At 36.1% G+C, this 24698-nt stretch overlaps 1 protein-coding gene across 1 annotated transcript in view; it reads right to left on the bottom strand.

Annotated features, from left to right (window-relative positions):
- Nucleotides 1–3194: 3194 nt before the first annotated feature.
- The window catches only part of SDHAF3 (succinate dehydrogenase complex assembly factor 3), a 63167-nt gene continuing 41663 nt past the window's right edge, over nt 3195–24698 (bottom strand). The window contains exon 2 of the mRNA XM_044246086.1: nt 3195–3423. Within this exon, the coding sequence (XP_044102021.1) occupies nt 3220–3423 (204 nt within the window). The 3' untranslated portion in view covers nt 3195–3219. The remainder of the gene's footprint in view (nt 3424–24698) is intronic.

Here is a 24698-nt window from a genome sequence, read left to right as displayed (position 1 = left end):
TTCATAGTATATCTACTAAATGTCAGAAAAGAAATGGTTATGTCCTCTTTTCCCTCCTGACATTTTTTTTTATCCAATTTTACCAGAGATTTCTCACTGAAAAAAGTATTTTTCTAAGAATAAAATTCATTTTTTTATTACTTTCTGCTCTAATCTTTATTTCCTTTGGGATTATTTTGTGCTGTTTTTCTAATTTATTAAGATAGATACTTCTCATTAATATTCAGTCTTTCTTTTTGTTAGATACATTCAAAGCTATGAATTTCCTCCAGCTACTGTTTGAAGCTACAGCCCATAAATTTCACAGAGTATTTCACCAGTGTTCATTTCCACTTATATTTTAGGATCCATTAGTATTTATTGATTGATTCACTAGTGATTTACAACTGTGTTAACTCCCTAAAATATGGAGCTGCTTAATCATTTACTTCTAGTTACCCTCTCAGTGAATTAAACCTTTCATTATAAGAAGTTTGCTTTCTTTAATGGTGTTTCTGGCTTCACAGTTGTTTTCAGATATAAATATATCTATATCAGATTACTTTTCATTGGAATAACTTTCACCAAAATTTTATTTTCAAACTTTATTTTATACTGTAGGTGTGTATATAAATGGTTTTATTTATATGTGTCAATCAGTTTATTCTGCCTCCAACTGGATAACTTAGTCCACATATTTGATCTGTTACTAACAAATTTTATTTATTCTATAATCTCAAATTTTTTCTGTTCATCATTGTTTTTCTTTTTACTTTCCTTATTTTATAAAATTTTTTTCTACCTCATTTTTCCTCAATTACTAGCTTGAAAGTTACACACTCATTTCTATAAAATAATCATTTTAGTGGTTGGTTTTACATTCAAAAATTCTATATAACATGTAACCACTAAAGTGGTTGTTACATAAAAATGAGTTAAACATTAGAAATCACATTTATACTTAAATTAAAATACCTTTATTCTCTTCTTATATAACCTACGCTTTACTTTTTCTATTTTTAATTGAAGTATATAGTCAATGTATACTATTATACTGGTTTCAAGTGAACAACATAGTAATTCAACAATTACACACAGTGTTCACAACAGTAAGTGTAGTTACCCTCTGTCACTACACAGTTATTACAATATTATAGACTATTTTAGAATACTGTCATATTCTCTACTGTATTTTTCAGTGAAAATATGAAAAATATTTTTCATATTTTTCAGTAGGACTTATTTTATAATCAAAAGTTTGTGCCTCTCCATCCCCTTCATTTATTTTGCATTCCCCATCCTGCTCCCCATTGGCAACTAACAGTTCTCAGTATTTATGAGACTGTTTCGATTTTTGCTTATTTGTTCATTTGTTTTGTGTTTTAGTTCCACATATAAGTGAAATCATATGCCATTGGTCCTTCTCTGTCTGACTTACTTTACTTAGAATAATACCCTCTAGGTCCACCCATTTTGTTGCAAATTACAAGATCTCATTCTTTTTTTTATGGCCGAGTAATATTTCATTTTATATATACACATACACTGTATCTTCTTTATTCATTCACCTATCAATGGACACTTAGGACCCATATCTTGACTATTGTAAATAATGCTGCAGTACACATAGAGGTACATACATCTTTTTGAATTAGTGTTTTCAAATTCTTGGGTAAATACCCAGTAGTGCAATTACTAGATCATATGGTATTTCTATTTTTGATTTTCTGAGGAACCTCCACACTCTTTTCCACAGTGGTTATATCAATTTACATTGAGGGCTGTAGACTCAATGAGGACTGCTAAAAGGAGTGAGGAGTCTGACAGCTGTTCACAGAGAAGCAGCCCAATATGGCAAGAGAGTAAATATGGATCAATTTTTAAAGATCTGAATAAATGCAATAGCATCTGAAAAATGATCACTTCAGAATCTCAAAATAGACATACATAATTAAAGTTACAAGTCATTTTAGTAATTTTTAAAAATTAAACATTTTAGGATGTGCATGGGATTACCACTTAACTTTGTTTATAATCAACAAAAAATTTTATGAAAGTGTTTTATATCTCTATATAATTTAATGGGTCATCTGTTATTGATAAACACTGTAAATACATTACACTATCATTTATATGATGGGTTATACAATGTATGATACCGAATCTTAAAGCTTCTTTTTAATCTTTCATTTTATCTGAACAATCACTCAGGGAGAAGGGCTGTTTACAAAAATAATCATACACTATTAAAATGATGAAACTTTCAGGTTGACAATACATGTAAGTAACAACCTTGTTGTAATTCCACATCTGTTATTATTACAATATACTTACCTGTTGAAGCTAAAACCATGAGGCTAATAATGCTTGAATAAGAACAGCATTAAATTTATATATAAAAAAACTTCTGGCAAAATTCCACAACTTTCCCAAGAAAGAGTCACTTTCTTATTTAGTCCAAAAATCAAATCCTATCCAGCAAGTAGTGTTACTTCAATAATATGAAGTCTTGTCTACTACTCATATTGATCTACATATTACAGACAGCATTAATAACATCCCCAAATAAAATAGTTCATTAATACCAGGCATTCTTAAAGCCTAAAAGCTTAAGAAATAAAGTAAAAAAAAAAAACCAGGGGAGTTAAAATAAGGGCTTCTGAACTTAAAATACTTATTTTTTCTTTAATTTTTTTTCAAAGTTCCAAGATTCATTGTTTATGCACCACACCCAGTGTTCCATGCAATACATGCCCTCCTTAATACCCCCACAAGACTCAACCAACCCCCCATTCCCTTCCTTTCCAAAACCCTCAGTTTGTTTCTCAGAGTCCACAGTCTCTCGTTGTTTGTCTCCCCCTCTGATTTCCCCCAACTCACTTCTCTCCATCTCCCAATACTCTCCACGTTATTCCTTATGCTCCACAAGTAAGTGAAACCGTATGATTGACTTTCTCTCCTTGACTTATTTCACTCAGCATAATCTCTTCCAGTCCCGTCCATATTGATATAAAAGTTGGGTATTCATCCTTTCTGATGGAGGCATAATATATGGACCATATCTTCTTTATCCGTTCGTCCGTTGAAGGGCATCTTGGTTCTTTTCACAGTTTAATGACTGTGGCCACTGCTGCTATGAACACTGGAGTACAGATGGCCCTTCTTTTCACTACATCTGTATCTTTGGGGTAATTAACCAGTAGTGCAACTTAAAATACTTGTTAAGCTTTATTGTATAGTCTAACATTTTGGTTTCCTGGATTCAGTCATACTGAATTGTCTATTGGGTTTAGTCGCTTCTTGCATCAGCTCCTGCAACTGTCCGATTTGTTCATCACGAAAGTCATTAAGTTTTTCTTCTGGGAGGGCAGCTCCAAAACATACTTTTTCTGTTGAATTTTGTCTGTTTTCATTAGTTTGTTGCCATAGCACTGCTGCATACACCTAATAAAAAGACAAAAAAAAAAAGGCTTATATATATATAATTAAGTACTCATCCATTTAATGTTAGAGGACTTGAAAAATTCTAATTCCAAGTCACCTATTTCTCTCCATCACTGAAGATACAAACAATATAGTTGTGTCTTTACTACTCGCTGACAATTTCAAATATACCTTTTTAGCAAAGTTTTTAACCTAGAAATCTGTGTGCTGGGTGTGACCCATGAACAGACTCAAAGAACATGCATAAACCACCCAACAGTCATGTGCTAAATTGTATGCACACAAACATTGCCGATAGTTCTGGGACTGTAGCTTTCCTTGGGTTTTTATGGGGGTGGAGGGGTCTTAAAAACTTAAAAGTAGGTTGCAAAATTCATGATTAATTCCCTTGCTTACAATTAAAGCATTAATTTAAATCACACTAGAGAGAACGTTTTCAAACCTTTAACCCTTCTATATTTAATAATAATTTCTGTCAGGAAAAAATTCTACATTTTTCATGCTGTCATTTTCCTCTTATTCAATGATCATCTTCAGCCTAATTCCAACTACTATTGTCTTACATAGGGGATACTTTTTTGAAGCAGACTCTCCTGTACAGTCAATCTTTCATCAGACAGGAGGCAACCATGTGTTTTAGGTCATGAAGTTAAAAGATTATATGCGCCCTCTATGTAAGTAAATATATCAGTCAACTCTATGTAATGCCACTAACTCCATCTGGTTTAATTAAATTGCTTATAACTGCTAGGTTGCCATTATCACCAAAGAAACTTTAATTCAAGACATTCCAAACCTTTACCTGTATTGAAAATATTTGTTTTACAGAAATCTGTTTCATAAAATAATTAGAAAAGATTTGCACATACCCCAAGCTTTAGCAATCCCACCTCAAAGTATACCCCACAGCAGGGTTTCTCAGCCTTCGCACTATTAACAAATTGGATAACTTGGATAATACTTTGTGGTGGTATACCTCCCTGAGGTATGCTTGACAATCTTGACAATCAAAAATGTCTGCAAACATTGCCAAATGTTCCCTGGCAGGCAAAACTGACCGAGGTTGAGAACTATGGCCCCAAAGAGACTTTCAAACATTTGAATGAGTAGCACAAGAAGCTTGGTATTACTTGTCAAAGCAAAAATGGAAGCGATCTCATGGTACTTTTCAGTAGGAGGAAGGACAAATACACTAAGGTTTATTCAGATACTTCATCTCTTCATAAGAGCTAGCTTTTGGTTTCATTGATCTTTTCCATGGTTGTTTTCATCTCCATTTCATTTATTTCTGTTCTGATCTTTATTATTTCCTTCCTTCTACTAGATTTGGGCTTTGTATGTTCTTTTTCTAGCTAGCTCCTGCAGGTGTAAGCTTAGGTTGTTGGAAATTTATCTTATTTCTTGAAGTAGGCCTGTACCACTGTAAGTTTCTCCTGAAATGGCTTTCACTGCATCACAAAGATTTTGGGCTGTTGTGTTTTCATTTTCATTTGTCTCCATGTTTTGTTTTGTTTTGTTCATTTCCACTTGATTTCTTTGTTGACTCATTGCTTGTTCATTAGCCTCCATGTGTTTGGGTTTTCTCCATCTTTTCCTTGTGACTGATTTTTTGTTTCAGTCCCTTGTGGTCACAAAAGATGGATGATAGGATTTAAATCTTCTTAAATTTACTGAAACTTGTTTTGTGGCCTAACATGTGATCTATCCTGGAGAATTGCCAAGTGCCCTTGAAGAGAATGTATATTCTGTTGTTTCGGATGGAATGTTATATATGTAAGTCTTAAAAAAATGTAAAGCTGCTGTTGCCTTATTAATTTTCTTCCTGAATAATCTACCCATTGATGTAAGTGGGATGTTAAAGTCCCTTACTATTACTGTAATTCTCCCAATTTCTCCCTTTCTATCTGTTGGGTGTATAGCTATTTATAACTGCTGTATCCTCTTGTTGGATGATCCCTCTATCATTATGTGGTGCCCTTCTTTGTCTCGTTACTGTCTTTGTTTTAAAGTCTATTTTGTCTGATGTGAGTATTGCTTCCCCAGTTTGTTTTTTTTCCCTCCCTTTTATTTTTTTTTTATTTTAAAGATTTTACTTATTTATTTGTCAGAGAGAAATCACAAGTAGATGGAGAGGCATGTGGAGAGAGAGAGAGAGAGAGAGAAGCAGGCTCCCCGCTGAGCAGAGAGCCCAATGTGGGACTCAATCCCAGGACCCTGAGATCATGACCTGAGCCGAAGGCAGCGGCTTAACCCACTGAGCCACCCAGGCGCCCCTTTTCCCTCCCTTTTAAATGGAGTATCTTTTTTCATTCTTTCACTTTCAGTCTATATGTGTCTTCAGCTCTAAAATGAGTCTCTTGTAGACAGCATATAGATGGGTCTTTTTTTTTTTTTTATCCATTCAGTAATCTAATGTCTTTTGATTGGAGCATATAAACCATTTACATTTGAAGTAATGATTGCCAGGTATGTTTTTGTCATTTTGTTAAAATGTTTTCCAGTTGCTTTTGTAGTTCTCTGCTCATTTCTTCCTTTCTTACTCTATTCCCTTGTGATTAGTGACTCTGTGATGTTATGCTTCGCTTCTCTTTATTTTTTGGTGTACCTACTGTAAGTTTTCAGTTTGTGATTAACATGAGGTTTATATGTAACATTACAAGTTACATTAAAATGGTGGCCACTTAGGTTTGAAAACATTCTAAAGGTACTTTTTAACTTCCACTTCCACAGTTCATATAAATGTTGGCATATTATACATCTTTTTATTCATATTTCCCTACTTCCAGTTAGGGCCTTTTCTTTTCCACTTAAAGAAGTCCCTTTAACTAATTTCTTGTAAGCTTGGTTTAGTTTAACTTTTCTTTGGAAAACTATCATTTTTTGCCAAATAGGAAAAAAACAACAAAACCCTACATCCAAGAATATTCTTTCAGCTTTTTACAGGCCAAAAGGGAGTAATAAGATACATTCAAAGTTGCTGCTGTTTCCCTCTGCTGCTGCTTTAAATTTTTCTATTTATCTCTAATGTTTGAGATTTCAATTTCTATGTGACAAGTGATGTGGACCTCCTTGGGTTCATCTTGTTTGGAACTCTCTGTGATTCCTTGACCAAGATGCCTATTTCCTTCCGTGCTCTCTTCACCTTCTGGGACCTCTATAATGTGAATGTGCATTTGATATTGTTCAAGACATCTTTTAGCCTCTCATTTTTTAAACTCTTTTTGCTGTTCAGCTTGGATGCTTTCCATGACCTTGTCTTCTAGATCATTGATCAGTTCCCCTGCATCCACTAATCTACTGCTGATTCCCTCTAGTGTATTTCTTGTTTCAGTTATTGTATTCTTCAACTCTGACTGGTTCTGTTTTGTATTTTCTGAGTTCTCTCCAGTCCAGTGAGCACCTTCCTGATCACCACTTTAAATTCTATCACACATATTGCTTATTTCCATTTCATTTGGAGTATATTCCTCTGTCTCACTTTGACATCTGGTGTTTCTTTCTATGAATTAGAATTCTCCTAACCTTGAAGGAATGGTCTTTTATATGGTAATCCCCAATCTCTCTGTGCTGAAGGCACCCTGGCAGGACAGCCAAAGTGAAAGAAAAGTGGGGTGTCCTCAGGCACTCAATGCAGAAGGTGCCCTGGTGGGGCAGGTGCTGAGTGTCCCAGGGTGCTCAGTATACTTAAGATAGGAGGTTCCAGAGCACTAGCAAAGCCATCTGGAGCCAGAGTGGTGTGGGTCTAGAGTGTTCCAGGGTGGTTGGTACCTGTGTCACCTTTGATGATGGCTGGAACTGCAGTAAGTGCTGACCATGAGAGTCCTGGTTTATGTTGCTCTGACGCTGCCTTGGTGGGACGGCTGGGGCTGGTGTGGCCTAGGGTCCCGGGGATCACTGGGGTGATATGTCAGCTAGCGCACCCATATGCTTCTCCTGTCCATGCTATCAAGGTGAAGGGGAAATGTAAAGCATGGCTCTTATCAGCCCCTCCTACCCAGAAAGAATTTCAACAGCTCCCTTCTTGTTTGGCAGATTTTCCCTTCTTGTTCAGATCCTCTATACTGTAGTTGTCCTTTGGTTTTTGTTTTGTTTAGATCATGACAGGTGTACTCCTTAATCCTCATCACCTATTTCACCCATTCTCCCACCCACCTCCCCTCTGGTAACCATCAGTTTGTTCTCTTAGTCTGTTTCTTGGTGTCTCTCTTCTCCCTCACCCCCCATGAGTAAAATCATATGGTATTTGTCTTTCTCTGACTTATTTCACATAGTATTATTTTCTCTAGCTCTACACATGTTGTTGTAAATAGCAAGATTCCATTTTTTATGGCTCAGCTATAGTCCACTGTATATACATACCATACTTTATCCATTTGTACATCAGTGGACACTTGGCCTCCTTCCATAGTTTATTACAGCATTACTGGATTATAGAATCTATTTTGAACTTTTTGAGGATACTCCATACTGTTTTCCACAGTAGCTGCACCAGCTTGCATTCCTACCAACAGTGCATGAAAGTTCCTTTTTCCCCACATCCTTGACAACACTTGTTTCTTGCAGTTTGGTTTTAGCCATTCTGATAGGTATGAAGTGATATCTCATTGTAGTTTTGATTTGCATTTCCCTAATGGTGAGTGATACTGGGCATCCTTTCATGTGTCTGTCAGCCACTTGCATGTCTCTGCCCATTTTTTATCTGGTTTTTGGGGTGTTGAGTTTGTTAAGTCCTTTATATATTTTATATACTAACCCTTTATCTGATAGGTCATTTGCAAATATCTTCTCTCATTCAGTACGTCTTTTCATGTGGTTGGTTGTATCCTTCACCGTGCAGAAGCTTCTTATTTAGCTGTAGTCCCAATGGTTTATTTTTGCTTTTATTTCCTTTGCCTCAGGAGACATACCTAAGAAGATGTTGGTATGGCCAGTGTCAGAGAAATTACTGCCTGTCCTCTCCTCTAGGATATTTATGGTTTCAAGTCTTACATTTAGGCCCTTAGAGTTTATTATTTTGCATATGGCTGTCCAGTTTTCCCAGCAGCATTTGTTGAAGAGACTGTCTTTTTCCCCACTATATATTCTTTCCTCTTTTGTTACAGATTAATTGACTATATAATCATGTTTATTTCTGGGTTTTCTGTTTTGTCCCATTGATCTATAGGTCTATTTTTATGCCAATACTATACAATTTTAATTATTCCCACTTTGTAATAAAATTTGAAGTCTGGAATTGTGATGCCTCCAGTTCTTTTTCTTGTAGTTGCTCTTTTTAAATGGCAGCCTTTTTTACTGTGCCTCAAGGCATCTGGTGTTGGTATGCACTAGATGGCCTGGGGCTCCCTGAGGCAGCAGGCCTGTCAGGGCACCCAGCCTCTTCTCCCAGCTGTACTTCCAAGAGGAGGAGGAACACAAAGCCTGGTACTTACCAACAGCTCTCCTGCTGTTTGGCAGGACTCTAGAGCTGGTTCCTTTACATTCTAGTTGCTGTTTTAAACCACAGGTTTTTTTCTTTGGTCTAGAGCAAACATATCTGCTTAGCATCCCTCAGTACTATAGTCCCTCCCCACTAAAGTCTGCAGTGGTTCGGGTTCCATATGTTACCATGTAGAGAACAAGAAAAGAAACAGAAACATGGTATATCTATCTTTTGTTGTGAAGAAGCTGTTCAGTCACCTGTCAGCTTTTTTTCAGGAGGAACTGCTCTAACAATAGTTATGGATTTGGTGTGTCAATGTTGGAGGTAAGGTCTTCTATGTTGCCATCTTGGACTAGAATTTCAGATACTACTTTATAATTCATTAACAGGTAAATTAAGTAAATCCCTATTAGCATGGACAAATGTCCAAAACAGAATCCAAAAAGTAGATTTTAAAAAATTATTCATTTGTAGAAATGGGAAAATTCACTCTCAAATTCACATAGAAAGGTAAGAGGCTCTGAATAGCCAAAACATCCTTGAAAAAGCAGAACAAAGTTGGAGCACTCACAGCATACAACTTAAAAACCGGCAAAGCTACATTAAATAGAGTCCAGAAATAAACCCTCCACATATCACCAATTGTTTTTCCACTAGGGTGTCAAGTTCACTCAGTGGGGGCAAGAATAGTCTCTTCAATAGATACTACTGGGAAAACTGGATCCCTACCTCCCATAATAAACAAAACTTAACACAAAAATCCATGAAATTTCAGACCTAAATATAAGAGATAAAAATCATGTTTCCTAGAAGAAAACAGATAAATCTTTATGACCCTGAATTTGGCAACACATTCTGAAATATGACCCCAAAACATGAGCAATACAAGAATAAACTGGGCTTCATCAAAAGCTTCTATGTAGCAGAAAACATTAAGAAAGTGAAAAAAACAAACTACAGAATTGGAAAAAAATATTCACAATCTATTTATTTGATGAAAAAACTCAGACTTACATAAAAAGAACTCCTACATTTCAACAAAAAGACAACAACCCTATTTAAAAATGGACATAGACTTAAGTAGACATTTCTCTAATGATGATATACATATGGTCAACAAACACATTAGAAGATATTCAACATCATTAGGGAAATGCAAATCAAAAGCCCTGTTGTGTTGGCAAGAATCTGAAGAAAAATGGAACCCTTGGGGAATGCTGATAAGAATATGAAATGGTATAGCCACTGTGGAAAACAATTTGGCAGTTCCTCACAAGGTGAAAGAATTACCATATGACCCAGCAATTCCACTCATAGGTATATACCCAAAATAAATAAAAGCAGGAACTCAGATGCTTTCACACCTCTGTTCATAACAGCTTACTCACAACAGCTAATACACTCACTCATTGCAGATGATATGATACTTGTGGAAAACCCAAAAGACTCCACCCCAAAACTGCTAGAACTCATACACGAATTCAGTAAAGTATAGAGATATAAAATCAGTACACAGAAATCAGTTACATTTCTATACACCAACAATGAGACAGAAAAAAAAGAAATTAGGAATCAATCCCATTTAAAACTTTACCCAAAACCATAAGATATCTAGGACTAAATCTAACCAAAGAGGCAAAGAATCTGTACTCAGAAACCTATAAAGTACTCATGAAAGAAACTGAGGAAAACAAAAAGGAATGGAAAAATGTTCCATGTGCATGGATTGGAAGAACAAATACTGCAAAAATGTCTACGCTACCGAGAGCAATCTACACATTTAATGCAATCCCTATCAAAATACCATCAACTTTTTCAAAAAGGAACAAATAATCCTAAAATTTGCATGGGACCAGAAAGACCCCAAATAGCCAGAGGAATGTTGAAAAAGAAAACCAAAGCTGGTGGCATCATAATTCCAGACTTCAAACTCTATTACAAAGCTGTCATCATCAAAACAGTATGGTAATGACACAAAAACAGACATATAGATCAATGGAAGAGAACAGAGAACCCAGAAATGGGCCTCAACTGTATGGTCAACTAATCTTCAACAAAGCAGGAAAGAATATCCAACAGAAAAAATGTCTCTTCAACAAATGGCATTGGGAAAATTGGACAGCCACATGCAGAAGAATGAAGCTAGACCACTTTCTTACACCACACACAAAAATAAACTCAAAATGAAGACCTCAGTGTGAGACAGGAATCCATCAAAATCCTTGAGGAGAACATAGGCAGCAACCTCTTCTACCTCAACTGCAGCAAGTTCTTCCTAGAAACATCATCAAAGCCAAGGGAAGCAAGGACAAAATGAACTATTAGGACTTCATCAAGATCAAAAGCTTTTGCACAGCAAAGGAAACAGTCAACAAAACCAAAGACCACAGAATGGGAGAAGATATTTGCAACTGACATATCAGATAAAGGGCTAGTATCCAAAATCTATAAAGAACTTATCAAAGTCAACACCCAAAGAACAAATAATCCAATCAAGAAATGGGCAGAAGACGTCCAAATGGCCAACAGACACATGAAAAAGTGCTCAACATCACTTCACATTGGGGAAATACAAATTAAAACCATGGTGAGATACCACTGGTGAGATACCAGTCAGAATGGCTAAAATTTACAAGTCAGGAAATGACAGATGCTGGCGAGGATATGGAAAAAGGGGAACCCTCCTACACTGTTGGTGGGAATACAAGCTGGTGCAGCCACTCTGGAAAACAGAACGGACATTCCTCAAAGAGCTGAAAATAGAGCTACCCTACAACCCAGCAACTGCACTACAGGGTATTTACCATAAAGATATAAATGTAGTGATCTGAAGGGGCACACGCTCCCCAATGTTTAGAGCAGCAATGTTCACAATAGCCAAACTATGGAAAGAGCCTAGATGTCCATCAACAGATGAATGGGTAAAGAAAATGTCATGTATATATGTGACATATATATGATACACACATACACACTTATATAATGGAACACTATGCAGTCATCAAAAACCCGAAATTTTGCCATTTGCTACAACAAATGGTGGATGGAACTAGAGGGTATTATGCTAACTGAAATAAGTCAATCAGAGAAAGACAATTATCATATGATCTCACTGATGCGAGGAATTTGAGAAACAAAACAGGATCATAGGGGAAGGGAGGGAAAAATGAAACAAGAAGAAACTAGAGAGGGAGACAAACCATAAGAGACTTAGTTTGTTTCTCAGGAAACAAACTAAGGGTTGCTAGAGGGGAGGGGTATGGGAGGGATAGGGTGGCCTGATGATGGACATTGGGGAGGTTATGTGCTATGGTGAGTGCTGTGAATTGTGTAAGACTGATGGATCACAGACTTGTACCCCTGAAACAAATAATATACTGTATGTTAATAAATAAATACCCCCCCCAAAATGAACTGTAGATTATTTTTTATTTTTGGCCAGCTTTGGAAATTAATAAAACTAAAAGGATAACCTAACAAGAGAAACAACCAGACAGGACTACCCCCCGATACTTATCATCTATACCAAAAATCAACCTGTACCTAAGAACCCTATACATCTAACCCAGTTTACATAATCACATGTTAAACATCACTATGGGAATGTAATCAGCAAAATCCAGGCTACAAAAAAAACTACAAAAACAACCTCAACCTAAGAACAAATAAAGGAAAAATAACCTTACAGTGAGAAACCACTAAGACACCACCTTAACATGATCAAGGTTAACATCACTAGTAATAAGTGATATTGACAGCATGGAACCCCTGATAATGCTGCACTGAGAAGGGTATGTCATCTCCATAATATTTCTCTAATGTACAACCTCAATGCAATCATAAGAAAACATCAAACTGCAACTAAGGGACTCTTCATCAAATAACTACCAGTAGTTTTCAAATGTTTTAATGTCATGAAAGCAAAGACAAAAGAATTGTCACAGATCAGAGGAAACAATGGCAACATGACAACCACATGCAGTGTAGAACATTGGATTATACCCTGGAACAGAAAAAGAATATTAGCATAAGAACTGGTGAGACTGAATATACTAAGTAGTTAATAATATTGTACTGATGTTAATTTCTTAGTTCTGATCATTGTACTATAATTATGCCAGATGTTAACAAGGAGGGGAGCTAGACTATTTTTGCCACTGTAAATCTAAATAAAGTAAATTCAAATTAAAAAGCTAAAATATTTTTTTAATTTCAAGAAAAGGGAGATTTAACAGACATCAATTATGATATATCAATTTATTTTTATTCAAACAAAAATGCTAATTTAAAAAACTGGATGTTTGATTATACTAAGAATTACCACTAATTTTGGAGATATGGTAATGGTATTATGATCACAATTTTAGAGTTCCTTTTATAGATAAATATTAAAGTATGTGAATAAAATTATGCTTGTGATTTGCTTTAAAATAATCTGAGGGTGAGGGAACAAAGTAGATGAAGGTTCAAATGAAACGAGACTGGCCATAGTTGAAAAATACTAAAGCCAAGTGATAGGGACTTGGTGGCTTGTTATATTCTCTCTACGTTTGTGTGTTTGAAATTTTTTCTATTCACTGAAAAACGTACACACACATGCACACATTTAACACATATAGCAATTTAAACAGAATTAGCCATGTATAAATACCATTCAACTAAAACTATTATTTCAATCAGTCCTTTAAATATACCTACAAAGCTTTCCAAAGCACTGGAAAGCTCTGTTGGCCTAATCTAAGCACAGGCCTGTGACTCGAGACTAGTCTGCTCTCAAATATTAAGTTCTCTAACCATAGCTCTCAATTCTTTTTGTTTGAACGAATGAAGGATAGTAAGTTTTTACTGCTAAATTTATTTTTTGTAAGTCAAAAAATTTTTTTCAGATTAAGTATTAACTGTTCTTTGCCATGTCAACTTCTAAAATAACTTTTTAGTACTAGAGTCATCAGGGTTCAAAGAAGAAAACTAGTTTGCTCTGAGGCTATCCTCAAAAAATTTTAAAGACTTAATTTTCTGGGCTTAAGGCTTTATTTGTTGTTGCAAGACTCTAGTACTTTTCCTGCCTCAGTCATGGAAGCCCACACAGAAAAAGGGGCCAGAAACTCAAAGTAGTTTGGAATGCTGAGCCCCCTACAGCTGGAGAGTCCCCCAGTCCTATGGGAATGAGACTTTATGGGAATGAGAAATAAACTTCTGTTAAACTATACATACATACACACACACACACACATTATTGAGTAATCTCTATACCCAACATGGGGCTCGAACTCACATCCCCAAGATCAAGAGTGCATGCTCCATCTACTAAGCCAGCCAGGCACCGCCCCCCACCCCACACGGAGATCTTTATTTCTAATTAGGTCCTAACGATTACCTGGGTAACAAAGTTTTGTCCCTTTTATTCCCTGCTAATTACTATTGTTTGATCCTCACTCTCCTGCCAATTAGCCACTTCTTAAAGTTTCTCCTTCCTCTGTAGTAAATGTTCATTAGAGAACAAACTTAGGTTCTTTAATGAAAAAAACCCTACTGTTACTAGCAGCTTTTCTTCTTTCTGTTTTTGGAACTATTTCTTAAATACCTTACCATTGCCATAATTTTTAAGCCATACATATTTTTTAAAATCTAAGTAAGACATAACAAACTTTTTAAATAGGTTTCACAGCAGTTTCCTTACCAAAAGAATAAATAGGATTTTAACTTGATACTGTAGCATATGCTTGTGAACCCTGATTAAATTCACTTTATATACCATTAAATTAACACTTGGATTTATAATATGAATCACTGGATTTGCACCATCTGCCCCACAAGCCAGCATCAAAGTAGAGTAAGACTCCTTATAAACCTGGCATACAAAAAACTGAGACAAATGTGGCCCACAATGAACACTGTTGATAAGAGAAAAACATTTGAACATGGGACAGTGATAGAGTCACAAAAATCCAGGAATCAAGTAAATAAATCTATGGAGTTCAGGCAGTTCAGACTATAATTGTGAATAATAGGACTATCAGGGCAGAAAAGGTACTACACCCATTCGTATCTTTAAAAAAATGTCTTACATGTATATAGAAACAAATAGAAGGTTTGGTCAAATTAAATATAGTACACATAAACTATGCAACAGTTAAAAAGAGGCCCCTAAGTGAAAAATGCAGTTTGCAGATTGTTTTTTAAAGAAGTCATTTTAAAAAATTTTTTGAAAAAAAAAGCCATTTTATATGTTTTTAAAATTCATACACATTTATATAGGTAATAGAATACTTATGTATTTATACATGTAAATGAAGAAGCTGAAAGGATGCCCACAAAAGTTTGGGGGGGTGGTCTTTCACATTTTGTTCTGAACATTTCACTTCTGTAATGTTTTGATCTTTTATAATATTAAATATTATTTAAGTAATTAAATGGAAGGAAAACAAAGCAAAAAGCTTTTTTTGACAAATTTTGGAAAGGAGGAAGTTACAGCTCTGGTTTTCATGATTTGCCCCAAGAGTAGAGACCAAATCAATTTGCCATAAAGACGAACAAAAGAAAACTCAAACTCTCATTTTGTTTAATCACATATCTGTTACTTGCCTTTTGTTCTTTAAAACAAAATTACAACTGAACAGCCCAAAAATCATGATATGATAATGCAAATTGTCAAACCCTAAATAAAATCGCTTCACAAAAGGATATTCATATTTAGAAAAGCATTTATCTTAGGCCCCTTTGAAAAGTGAAAACAAATGGTTTAAGAAGCCTAATCTTTCTTTTGAACTATGTATTATATGTATTATTATTAATCCTATCAATACCCCTTCTAGGCATATATGGTGCTGCCATGCCCACAATCTCCTGGAAAGCTAAAATAAGAGTAATCTTTCAGAGTTTTGCTAAATTAAATTATTTGTACTCCTTCAATGTAAACTCCCAAAGAAAAAGACAACTAGTTGATCCAGAAGGAAAGTTGCCTTTCTCCCCAAAATTAATTACTGGAAGATTTTATTTAGCAACATTGAACCAACAAAGTTTGGAACATTCAGTCAAGCTTTCCCTGGAGAACTGATTAAAAATGCCATGCCTTCTGGAGGAACAAAAACAACAAAAACACCCCCCTCCATAAGAAACCTGAAAGTTACCTGAATTAAAATAACTAAATTCAAAGACACCTTAGGGATTTGAAGCACAGCTGCCCAAGTCGTTAATACAGAATATATTATATTATATTATAGGAAAAAAGGAATCTATGTTAATAATCTGTTTTGTTTTGTTTTGTTGCTGACAGATTTTATAATTTTCATGTCAGTGATCGTAGATCTATTGTTAAAGCACAAAACATCAAATGCCACTTACACTATTTTTCAGCACCCGAATAGTTATAAAACATCACACTGATTCACAGAACACAAACAACAAGAATAGAAAGTAGTTTTTCTATTTCTCAGGTGGCCATGAGCTGGGCCTCTCTGGAATCAATTTCCCCAGGTTCCTCTGCCCAGGGAAGGGAGGCAGACTCAGGACTCACCTGTGACTCCAGGGATAAGCAAAAAGGGCGTTAGCTGCTACTCAAAGCAGAGCAAAAAAAAAAAAAAAAAAAAAGACTAAAAGCATGAACATGGAAGATTCCTGGTAGGGATGTAGTAAGGAAATGTAGAGGAGATCTGGTTCACAAACACTCTTTATACTTGTTTACTCTGAACTCTATTTGTCCTTGACATTAGTCCCATACAAATCAAGTATTTTGTAAAAGCAGAAAGTCAGTACATGTAAGTACATTTCTGTTTAGGAAATTCATCCAAAAGTTCCTAGAAGCTTGCTATTAGCATTGTACTTAAGGTAAATATTATAACATAAGATATCTTACTTAAAGGCAACTCTTCATCAGCCAAAAACAAAATTTAAAAAAAAATTTTTTCCTGGTCATTTTTAAAACTATGAAGTTAAGGAGCGCCTGGGTGGCTCAGTGGGTTAAAGCCTCAGAGGAAGGGTCCTGGGATCGAACGCTGCATCAGACTCTCTGCTCATAGGGGAGCCTGCTTCCTCCTCTCTCCCTCTCTGCCTGCCTCTGCCTACTTGTGATCTCTGTCAAATAAATAAATAAAATCTTTAAAAATAAATAAAATAAAACTATGAAGGCAAATGCATTATATGTACATTTTATGATTTAGCAACTTTATTCTTTTGTAATATAATCTGCTTCTGTAAGTTTATAATACTTCATTATGTTCTAGATATAGAATTAAATGTATAATACTATGAACAATTAACACAGGTTATTTTAACATGATAAAAACTACTGTCAAACTCTCTAACTGGACATCTTTATTAATTAGAACTACCCTACATGTATAGTATAGGATTATTGTGAGAATTAAATTATAAACAGTTAATATTTTTAAAAGATCTTTGCATTCAGTCTGTAAAATACCATAGAATTCTCTTTGTGGTTATGTGTGTTTGTGAGTACTCTTGCCTAGAATGCTCTTTTCATGCCTGGCCTCTTACCATCAAGTCACAGCTTAAATGTCTCTTCCTTACGCCTTCAGATTCCTTCCTATATAACTGTTACTCCTGTTCTCAGTATCCTAAATTTCTGCTCAGTACTAATCCTAATCTGGTATTTTTATTTTCCCCACTAGAATGAAAAGTCCATGAACATAGGGACACATCTTTCTTTTTCACTACTGAATTCCCTTCATCTAACATAGTACCTAGAGCAAAGAAAGTACTCCATAATTATTACCATCTTAATGATGAATTAAATGAGTGTTGTCCACACATCTACCAGAAACCATTCTCCCAAGGTATTATATGCACAAAGTTAATGCATAATCGCCAAATATGCCTGGTTTATCTAGTTTTTTTTTAAGATTCATAATTTCAGACATTTGAGGGGAGTATGGATATTTTCTTAAAGTGAAAATACAAAATCTTATTTCTTACTGATGACACTGTCAAAGGTTAACTATGCTCATGGTTGTCAAATATTTTAGTCTCAGAATTTCCTATTCTTAAATACAAAGAGGTTTTTATGTGAATTATATCAATATTCACCATGTTAAGAATTAAAACATTTTAAAATTCATTAAAAAATTACCAATAAACTCATAAAATAACAGCACATTTTTATGAAAAATAACTTCAAAGATAAAAACATCTTAGAAGAATGGTACTGTTTTATAGGTCTGCAAATCTAATGACTGGTTCACTACAAAGACATCTGGATTCTCTTTTCTATTGCGATATGTAATTTTGAAGTACATAAGGAAAATCTAACCTCAAACTGATTAATAGTTGTAAAAAGGAAGCATTTTTAGTACTTTCTCTGATAATTGTGTTTATTATTCTTTGATACTACACCAAAACTAAACAAGTAGGAGTTTCCGGAAAGTTGCAATGTACCATATCCATAAACCTTTCTTACTTGCTCCACTTTACTCTCTGAATGAAATTTTTATTTCTACATGGCTTTGTAATACCATGCACTGGTCATTTGTAAAATCACTACTTTCACTGAGTTATACTGATCTCCCAAATGTTGATGTTTTACTATATAATATTTTTAAATTATATTTTTAAATTACATTTACTAATATCTCCACTGATAAAATGAGAAAAGTCTTTGTCTTGGGAACTGTCTACCGATTGGGGGTAGAGGGAGGACAGTTTTCCAAAATCCAAATTTTTGCTCAGAAGCTCAAATTTTATCTTTGGCCATCAATGTCAATTTTCCATGAAGTGACAGGCTCACTCCATTCATTTTTGAGAAAATATCTGCAAATACCCACATCTGAGAAATGACTACTTGTTGACATTCTTTTCAGTAAAAACTGTAAACTTTAAAAAGTGAGTACCTTAACTTTCAACCCAAATATCTTTATAAGAGCTTTTATTCAAGACAATCATCATACTTTGGTATGAGGCCACACTGTTTCATAAGTACTTCTTATTTCTTCACAGAGAATATTTAAAGAACATACTCAAAGGTAAAGACTGAATAAAATTAATAACATTTGCTGTTTCATTAAGGATATTCTTAAACAAAATTGGCTTTCGAAAAAAAAAAAAAAAGAGAGAGAGAGGCAGGGGAGTTCAAAAAGATCCAGAAGAGGATTGTGAGTTCCCTTCATCCCACAGACACCGACATAACAAGATAACCACTACATATATGCAACTGGCTCTGAAAATGACCTGAAGACTAGCAGAAAAGACCTTCCACATTACTCACAGAGAGGAGGCCACACTGAAAAGGCAGGAAAGGCAGAAACTCCAAAAAGACTAAACACAAATTGGAGGGACACCCCAAGCACAGAGAAGCCAGAAAATCAGACACCACACCAGGCAATGGAGACCCATATTGGGAAGATGAGTCCCCATAACAAACATCTGGCTTTGAAAACAAGTGGGGCTTAACTAAACAAGCTTTTTAAATAAGCAGGACTTAACTCCAGGTACTTTAAACTCACTGGGCTTAATACCAGGGAGGGCCAAGGTTGACAGGAAACCTAGTCCCTGCCCTTTAAGAGCCAGCATAATGAACTGGGCCACAGACACAGCCCAGAAGCAGCAGTTTGAAAGTGCCTGGATATACATGAAGGAGATTTATTTACTAATCTCAGAACCTATGTGGGCAGGGCAGGGATCTTCAGGAAATTTCTCCAGGAACAAAATGCTGGCATTTTGTTGTTTCCTTTCCCCAACCTGGAAAGCCAGAATTAACAGTATCTATCTTGCTAGTACAACGTGCCTGGCCCCTGCATTCTCCTAAGAACCCACCCATCTAACCTGCCTGCCTTGGCTGACTTCCCTCCAAAGCACCTCCAGCTCTACCACACCCTGCAAGCAGCCTCCACAGAGACCACCACTCCAAAGTGATGACTGTCCTGAGGAGAGGGGAGGATAACCCCAGGCACCAGCATGCCTGCAGTTCTTCTATAACTGAGCCTCTTAGCTGGTTGCACAGGGAGCAAGCCCTTCCATTCCATGCACCTGCAACTGTGGCAGGGAGGTTAACTGCAGACACCTAGTCTGGCTGCTGGCCCCATCCACCTAAAGCTTGTGGTGGCCTCAGTAAAGCCCAATAGCACAGGGACAAAACCCTGACAGGTGCACTCACAGCAGGCAGATGTCATTGCAGCTAACTGGGCTGAAAACAAGCATGGCTCAGCCACAAGAGTAGGGTGCATGCAGTCCACACAGAAGACACCCCTGGAGTGCTTCGTTCTGATGACTAAATGGGATTGAGCGACAGGGCACCACAGGAACTGCTGTACACAAAGCCACTACTTTCAAGACCAGGAGAATGGAGCCAGCTTCTCTAATACATAGTAACAAACACAAGAGTTAGACAAAATGAGACGAAAGGAGACTGTATCCTAAATGAAAGAACAGGACAAAAGGACAGAAAATGAATTAAATGAAATGGAGATAAGCAAAATGCCTATAATTCAAAGTAATGATCATAGATATTCACTGCACTTGAGAAAAGAGTGGAAGAACTCAGTGAGAACTTAAAGAGATGGATAATATAAGAAAGAATCCATAGAGCTCAAGAATTCAAGCAGTGAAAAAATGCACTAAAGGGAACCCACAGAATAGAAGATGCAGAAGAATGGATCAGCAATGTGGAAGACAGGATAATGGAAAGCAACTAAGTTGAACAGCAGAAAGAAAAAAATATAGTAAGAAAAATTGAGAATACATTAAGGGAACTCAGTGACACTAGTAAGTGTAATAACATTTATATTATAATAATCCCTAAAAAAAGAAGTTAGAGAGAAGGGGACAGAAAACATGTTTGAAGAAATAGCTGAAAATTTCCTAATCAGGGGCGGGGGGAGGAATTGGACTTCCAAATCTAGGAAGTATAGAAAGCCCCTAAAACAAGATTAACCCCAGAAGTTCCACACCAAAACACATAATAATTAAAATGGCAAAAAGTAATGATAAAGAGAGATTTTTAAAGGCAGCAAAAGCTACATATAAGAGAAACCCTGTAAGACTATCGCTTGATTTTTCAGCAGAAACTTTGCAGACCAGAAGACTTCCCAGACAGAAAAAAGTTAAAGGAGCTCATCACCACTAAACCAGCCTTACAAGAAATGTTAAAGGGACTTGAAGTGTATTATAAAAGCAAACATTGGGATTTCATCAAGATCAAAAGCTTTTGCACAGCAAAGGAAACAGTTAACAAAATCAAAAGACAACTGACAGAATGGGAGAAGATATTTGCAAACAACATATCAGATAAAGGACTAGTGTCCAAAATCTATAAAGAACTTAACAAACTCAACACCCAAAGAACAAATAATCCAATCAAGAAATGGGCAGAGGACATGAACAGACGTTTCTGCAAAGAAGACATCCAGATGGCCAACAGACACATGAAACAGTGCTCCATATCACTCGGCATCAGGGAAATACAAATCAAAACCACAATGAGATATCACCTCACACCAGTCAGAATGGCTAAAATCAACAAGTCAGGAAATGACAGATGCTGGTGAGGATGCGGAGAAAGGGGAACCCTCCTACACTGTTGGTGGGAATGCAAGCTGGTGCAACCACTCTGGAAAACAGCATGGAGGTTCCTCAAAATGTTGAAAATAGAACTGCCCTATGACCCAGCAATTGCACTACTGGGTATTTACCCTAAAGATACGAACGTAGGCACATGCACCTGAATGTTTATAGCAGCAATGTCCACAATAGCCAAACTATGGAAAGAACCTAGATGTCCATCAACAGATGAATGGATCAAGAAGATGTGGTATATATACACAATGGAATACTATGCAGCCATCAAAAGAAACGAAATCTTGCCATTTGCGACAACATGGATGGAACTAGAGCGTATCATGCTTAGCGAAATAAGTCAAGCAGAGAAAGACAACTATCATATGATCTCCCTGATATGAGGAAGTGGTGATGCAACATGGGGGCTTAAGTGGGTAGGAGAAGAATCCATGAAACAAGATGGGATAGGGAGGGAGACAAACCATAAGTGACTCTTAATCTCATGAAACAAACAGTGGGTTGCTGGGAGGAGGGGGGTTGGGAGAAGGGGGGTAGGGTTATGGACATTGGAGAGGGTATGTGCTTTTGGGTAAATTGGAAGGGGAGGTGAACCATGAGAGACTATGGACTCTGAAAAACAATCTGAGGGGTCTGAAGTGGCGGGGGGGGGGGTGGGAGGTTGGGGTACCAGGTGGTGTGTATTATAGAGGACACGGCTTGCATGGAGCACTGGGTGTGGTGAAAAAATAATGAATACTGTTTTTCTGAAAATAAATAAATTGGGGGAAAAAAAAAAAGCAAACATATAGTAAAGGTAGTAGATATATCACTTATAAAGCCAGTACGGAGGTTAAAATACAAAGGTAGTAAAGTGAATTATGTCTATAAAATTAGTCCAGAGACACTAAATAAAAACATGTAAAATATGCAGTTATATACATAAAATGTGGAGGGGGAGGTAAAAATGTAGCAGTTTTAGAATGTGTTCAATTTAGAATATGTTCAAACTCAAGTGACCATCAACTTAATACAAATATACACATGTGCATTACCATAATGTAAAAAACCTATAGATACACACAAAATCATCAAACATAAGGCAAGAGAGCAAGAAAAGAGAAACTACAAGAACAACCAGAAAACAATTAACAAAATGGCAATAAATGCATAGCTATCAAAAATTAAATGTAGGGACGCCTGGGTGGCGCAGTTGGTTAAACGACTGCCTCCGGCTCAGGGCGTGATCCTGGAGTCCCGGGATCGAGTCCCACATCAGGCTCCCAGCTCCATGGGGAGTCTGCTTCGCTCTCTGACCTTCTCCTCGCTCATTCTCTCTCTCACTGTCTCTCTCTCTCAAATAAATAAAATAAAATCTTAAAAAAAAAATTAAATGTAAATGGACTAAATGCTCCAACTATAAAATATATGTAACTGAATAGATTTTATTTTTTTTTTTAAGATTTTATTTATTTATTTGAGAGCGACACAGTGAGAGAGAACATGATCGAGGAGAAGGTTAGAGAGAAGCAGACTCCCCATGGAGCTGGGAGCCCGATGCGGAACTCGATCCCGGGACTCCAGGATCACGCCCTGAGCCGAAGGCAGTCGTCCAACCAACCGAGCCACCCAGGCGTCCCACTGAATAGATTTTAAAAACAACAAGACCCACCTATATACTGCCTCCCAGAGACTTCTTCCAGACCTAAAGACTCATACAGGCTAAAAGTGAAAAAAAATGGAAAAACATAAACCATGCAAATGGAAATTTAAAAAAACAAAACTGGGGCAGTAATAATTATATCAGACAATAGATTTTAAAACAAAGACTGTAGCAAGACAAAGAAATATACTAAATAGAGGGATCAATCCAACAAAAGGATATAACAAGTATAAATATCTAAGCACCCAACATTGGAGCATCTAGATAGATAAAGCAAACACTAATGGACATAAAGGGAGAAATCTAACAGCAATAAAGTAATAGGGAATTTTAACATCTACTTATATCAATGGAAAGATCACCTGGACTCAAAAACAAGGAAACAGTAGATTTGAAAAACACAATAGACCAAACATATATACAGAATATTCCATCCAAAAATACACATTATTTTCAAGTCGACATGGACCATTCTCCAGGACAGATCACATGTTAGGCCACAAAATAAGTCTCAATAAATTACTCAAGAGACCCAAAAAGATGTAAGATATGAGGTCATATACTTAAAATGTGGAAGAGAAAGTGGATAAGAAGATTAAAATGTCACACATCTTTTCCAACCACAACGATATGAAATCAGAAACTTTAAAAATCTGGAAGGAACACAAATGCATGGAGGCTAAACAACATGCTACTAAGCAATGAGTGAGTTAACCGATAAATCAAAAAGGACATCAATAAATACATGGACACAAATAAAAAGGGAAACACACAATCCAAAATCATTGGGACAGAGCAGAAGCAGTTCTAAGAAAGTTTATAGAACTTTCTTTTCAACTTTGTTGAAGAACTACTTCAACAAAACAAAACAAAAAATCTCAAACTAACTTTACGGAAAAAGAAAAGGACTACCCCAATAGAAGGAAATTATGTGTATAGATGGATATATAGATACACACACATAAAATTTTAAAAAGATTAATGAAACCAAGAAGATAAAACCCAAAATGAAGAGAAATAACTGACACCACAGAAATGCAAAGATATAATTGATTATTATGAAAAAGTATATGCCAACAAATTGCACAATCTAGAAGAAATGGATAAATTCCTAGAAATATACAATTTTCGAAAACTGAGTGGGGTGGGGGCAAGAAAATCTGAACAAACCTACTAGCAACAAACTGAATCAGCAATCAAAAAAGTCCAAGCAAATGTCTAGGACCAGGGGCGCCTGGGTGGCTCAGTGGGTTAAGCCGCTGCCTTCGGCTCAGGTCATGATCTCAGGGTCCTGGGATCGAGTCCCGCATCGGGCTCTCTGCTCAGCAGGGAGCCTGCTTCCCTCTCTCTCTCTCTGCCTGCCTCTCCGTCTACTTGTGATTTCTGTCAAATAAATAAATAAAATCTTTAAAAAAAAAAATGTCTAGGACCAGATGGTTTCACATATGAATTCTACCAAACCAAACTCTTCTAAAAAGTGAGAAAGGAAAAGTTACACAAGACCAACATTACCCTAACATCAAAACCAGACAAACACACTACAAAAAAAAGAAAACTGCAGGCCAATATCCCTGGTGTGCATAGATGCAAAAATCCTCAACTAAATATTAGCAAACCAAAATAAAAAATACATTTTTAAAAATCATAGGTTTTTCAATCAATAGGTTAAGCGTCTGACTTGGCTCAGGT

This window comes from Neovison vison, chromosome 4, assembly GCF_020171115.1.
Source record: "Neovison vison isolate M4711 chromosome 4, ASM_NN_V1, whole genome shotgun sequence".
Lineage (NCBI taxonomy): Eukaryota > Metazoa > Chordata > Mammalia > Carnivora > Mustelidae > Neogale > Neogale vison.
This window is presented reverse-complemented; position numbering and strand designations above follow the sequence as displayed.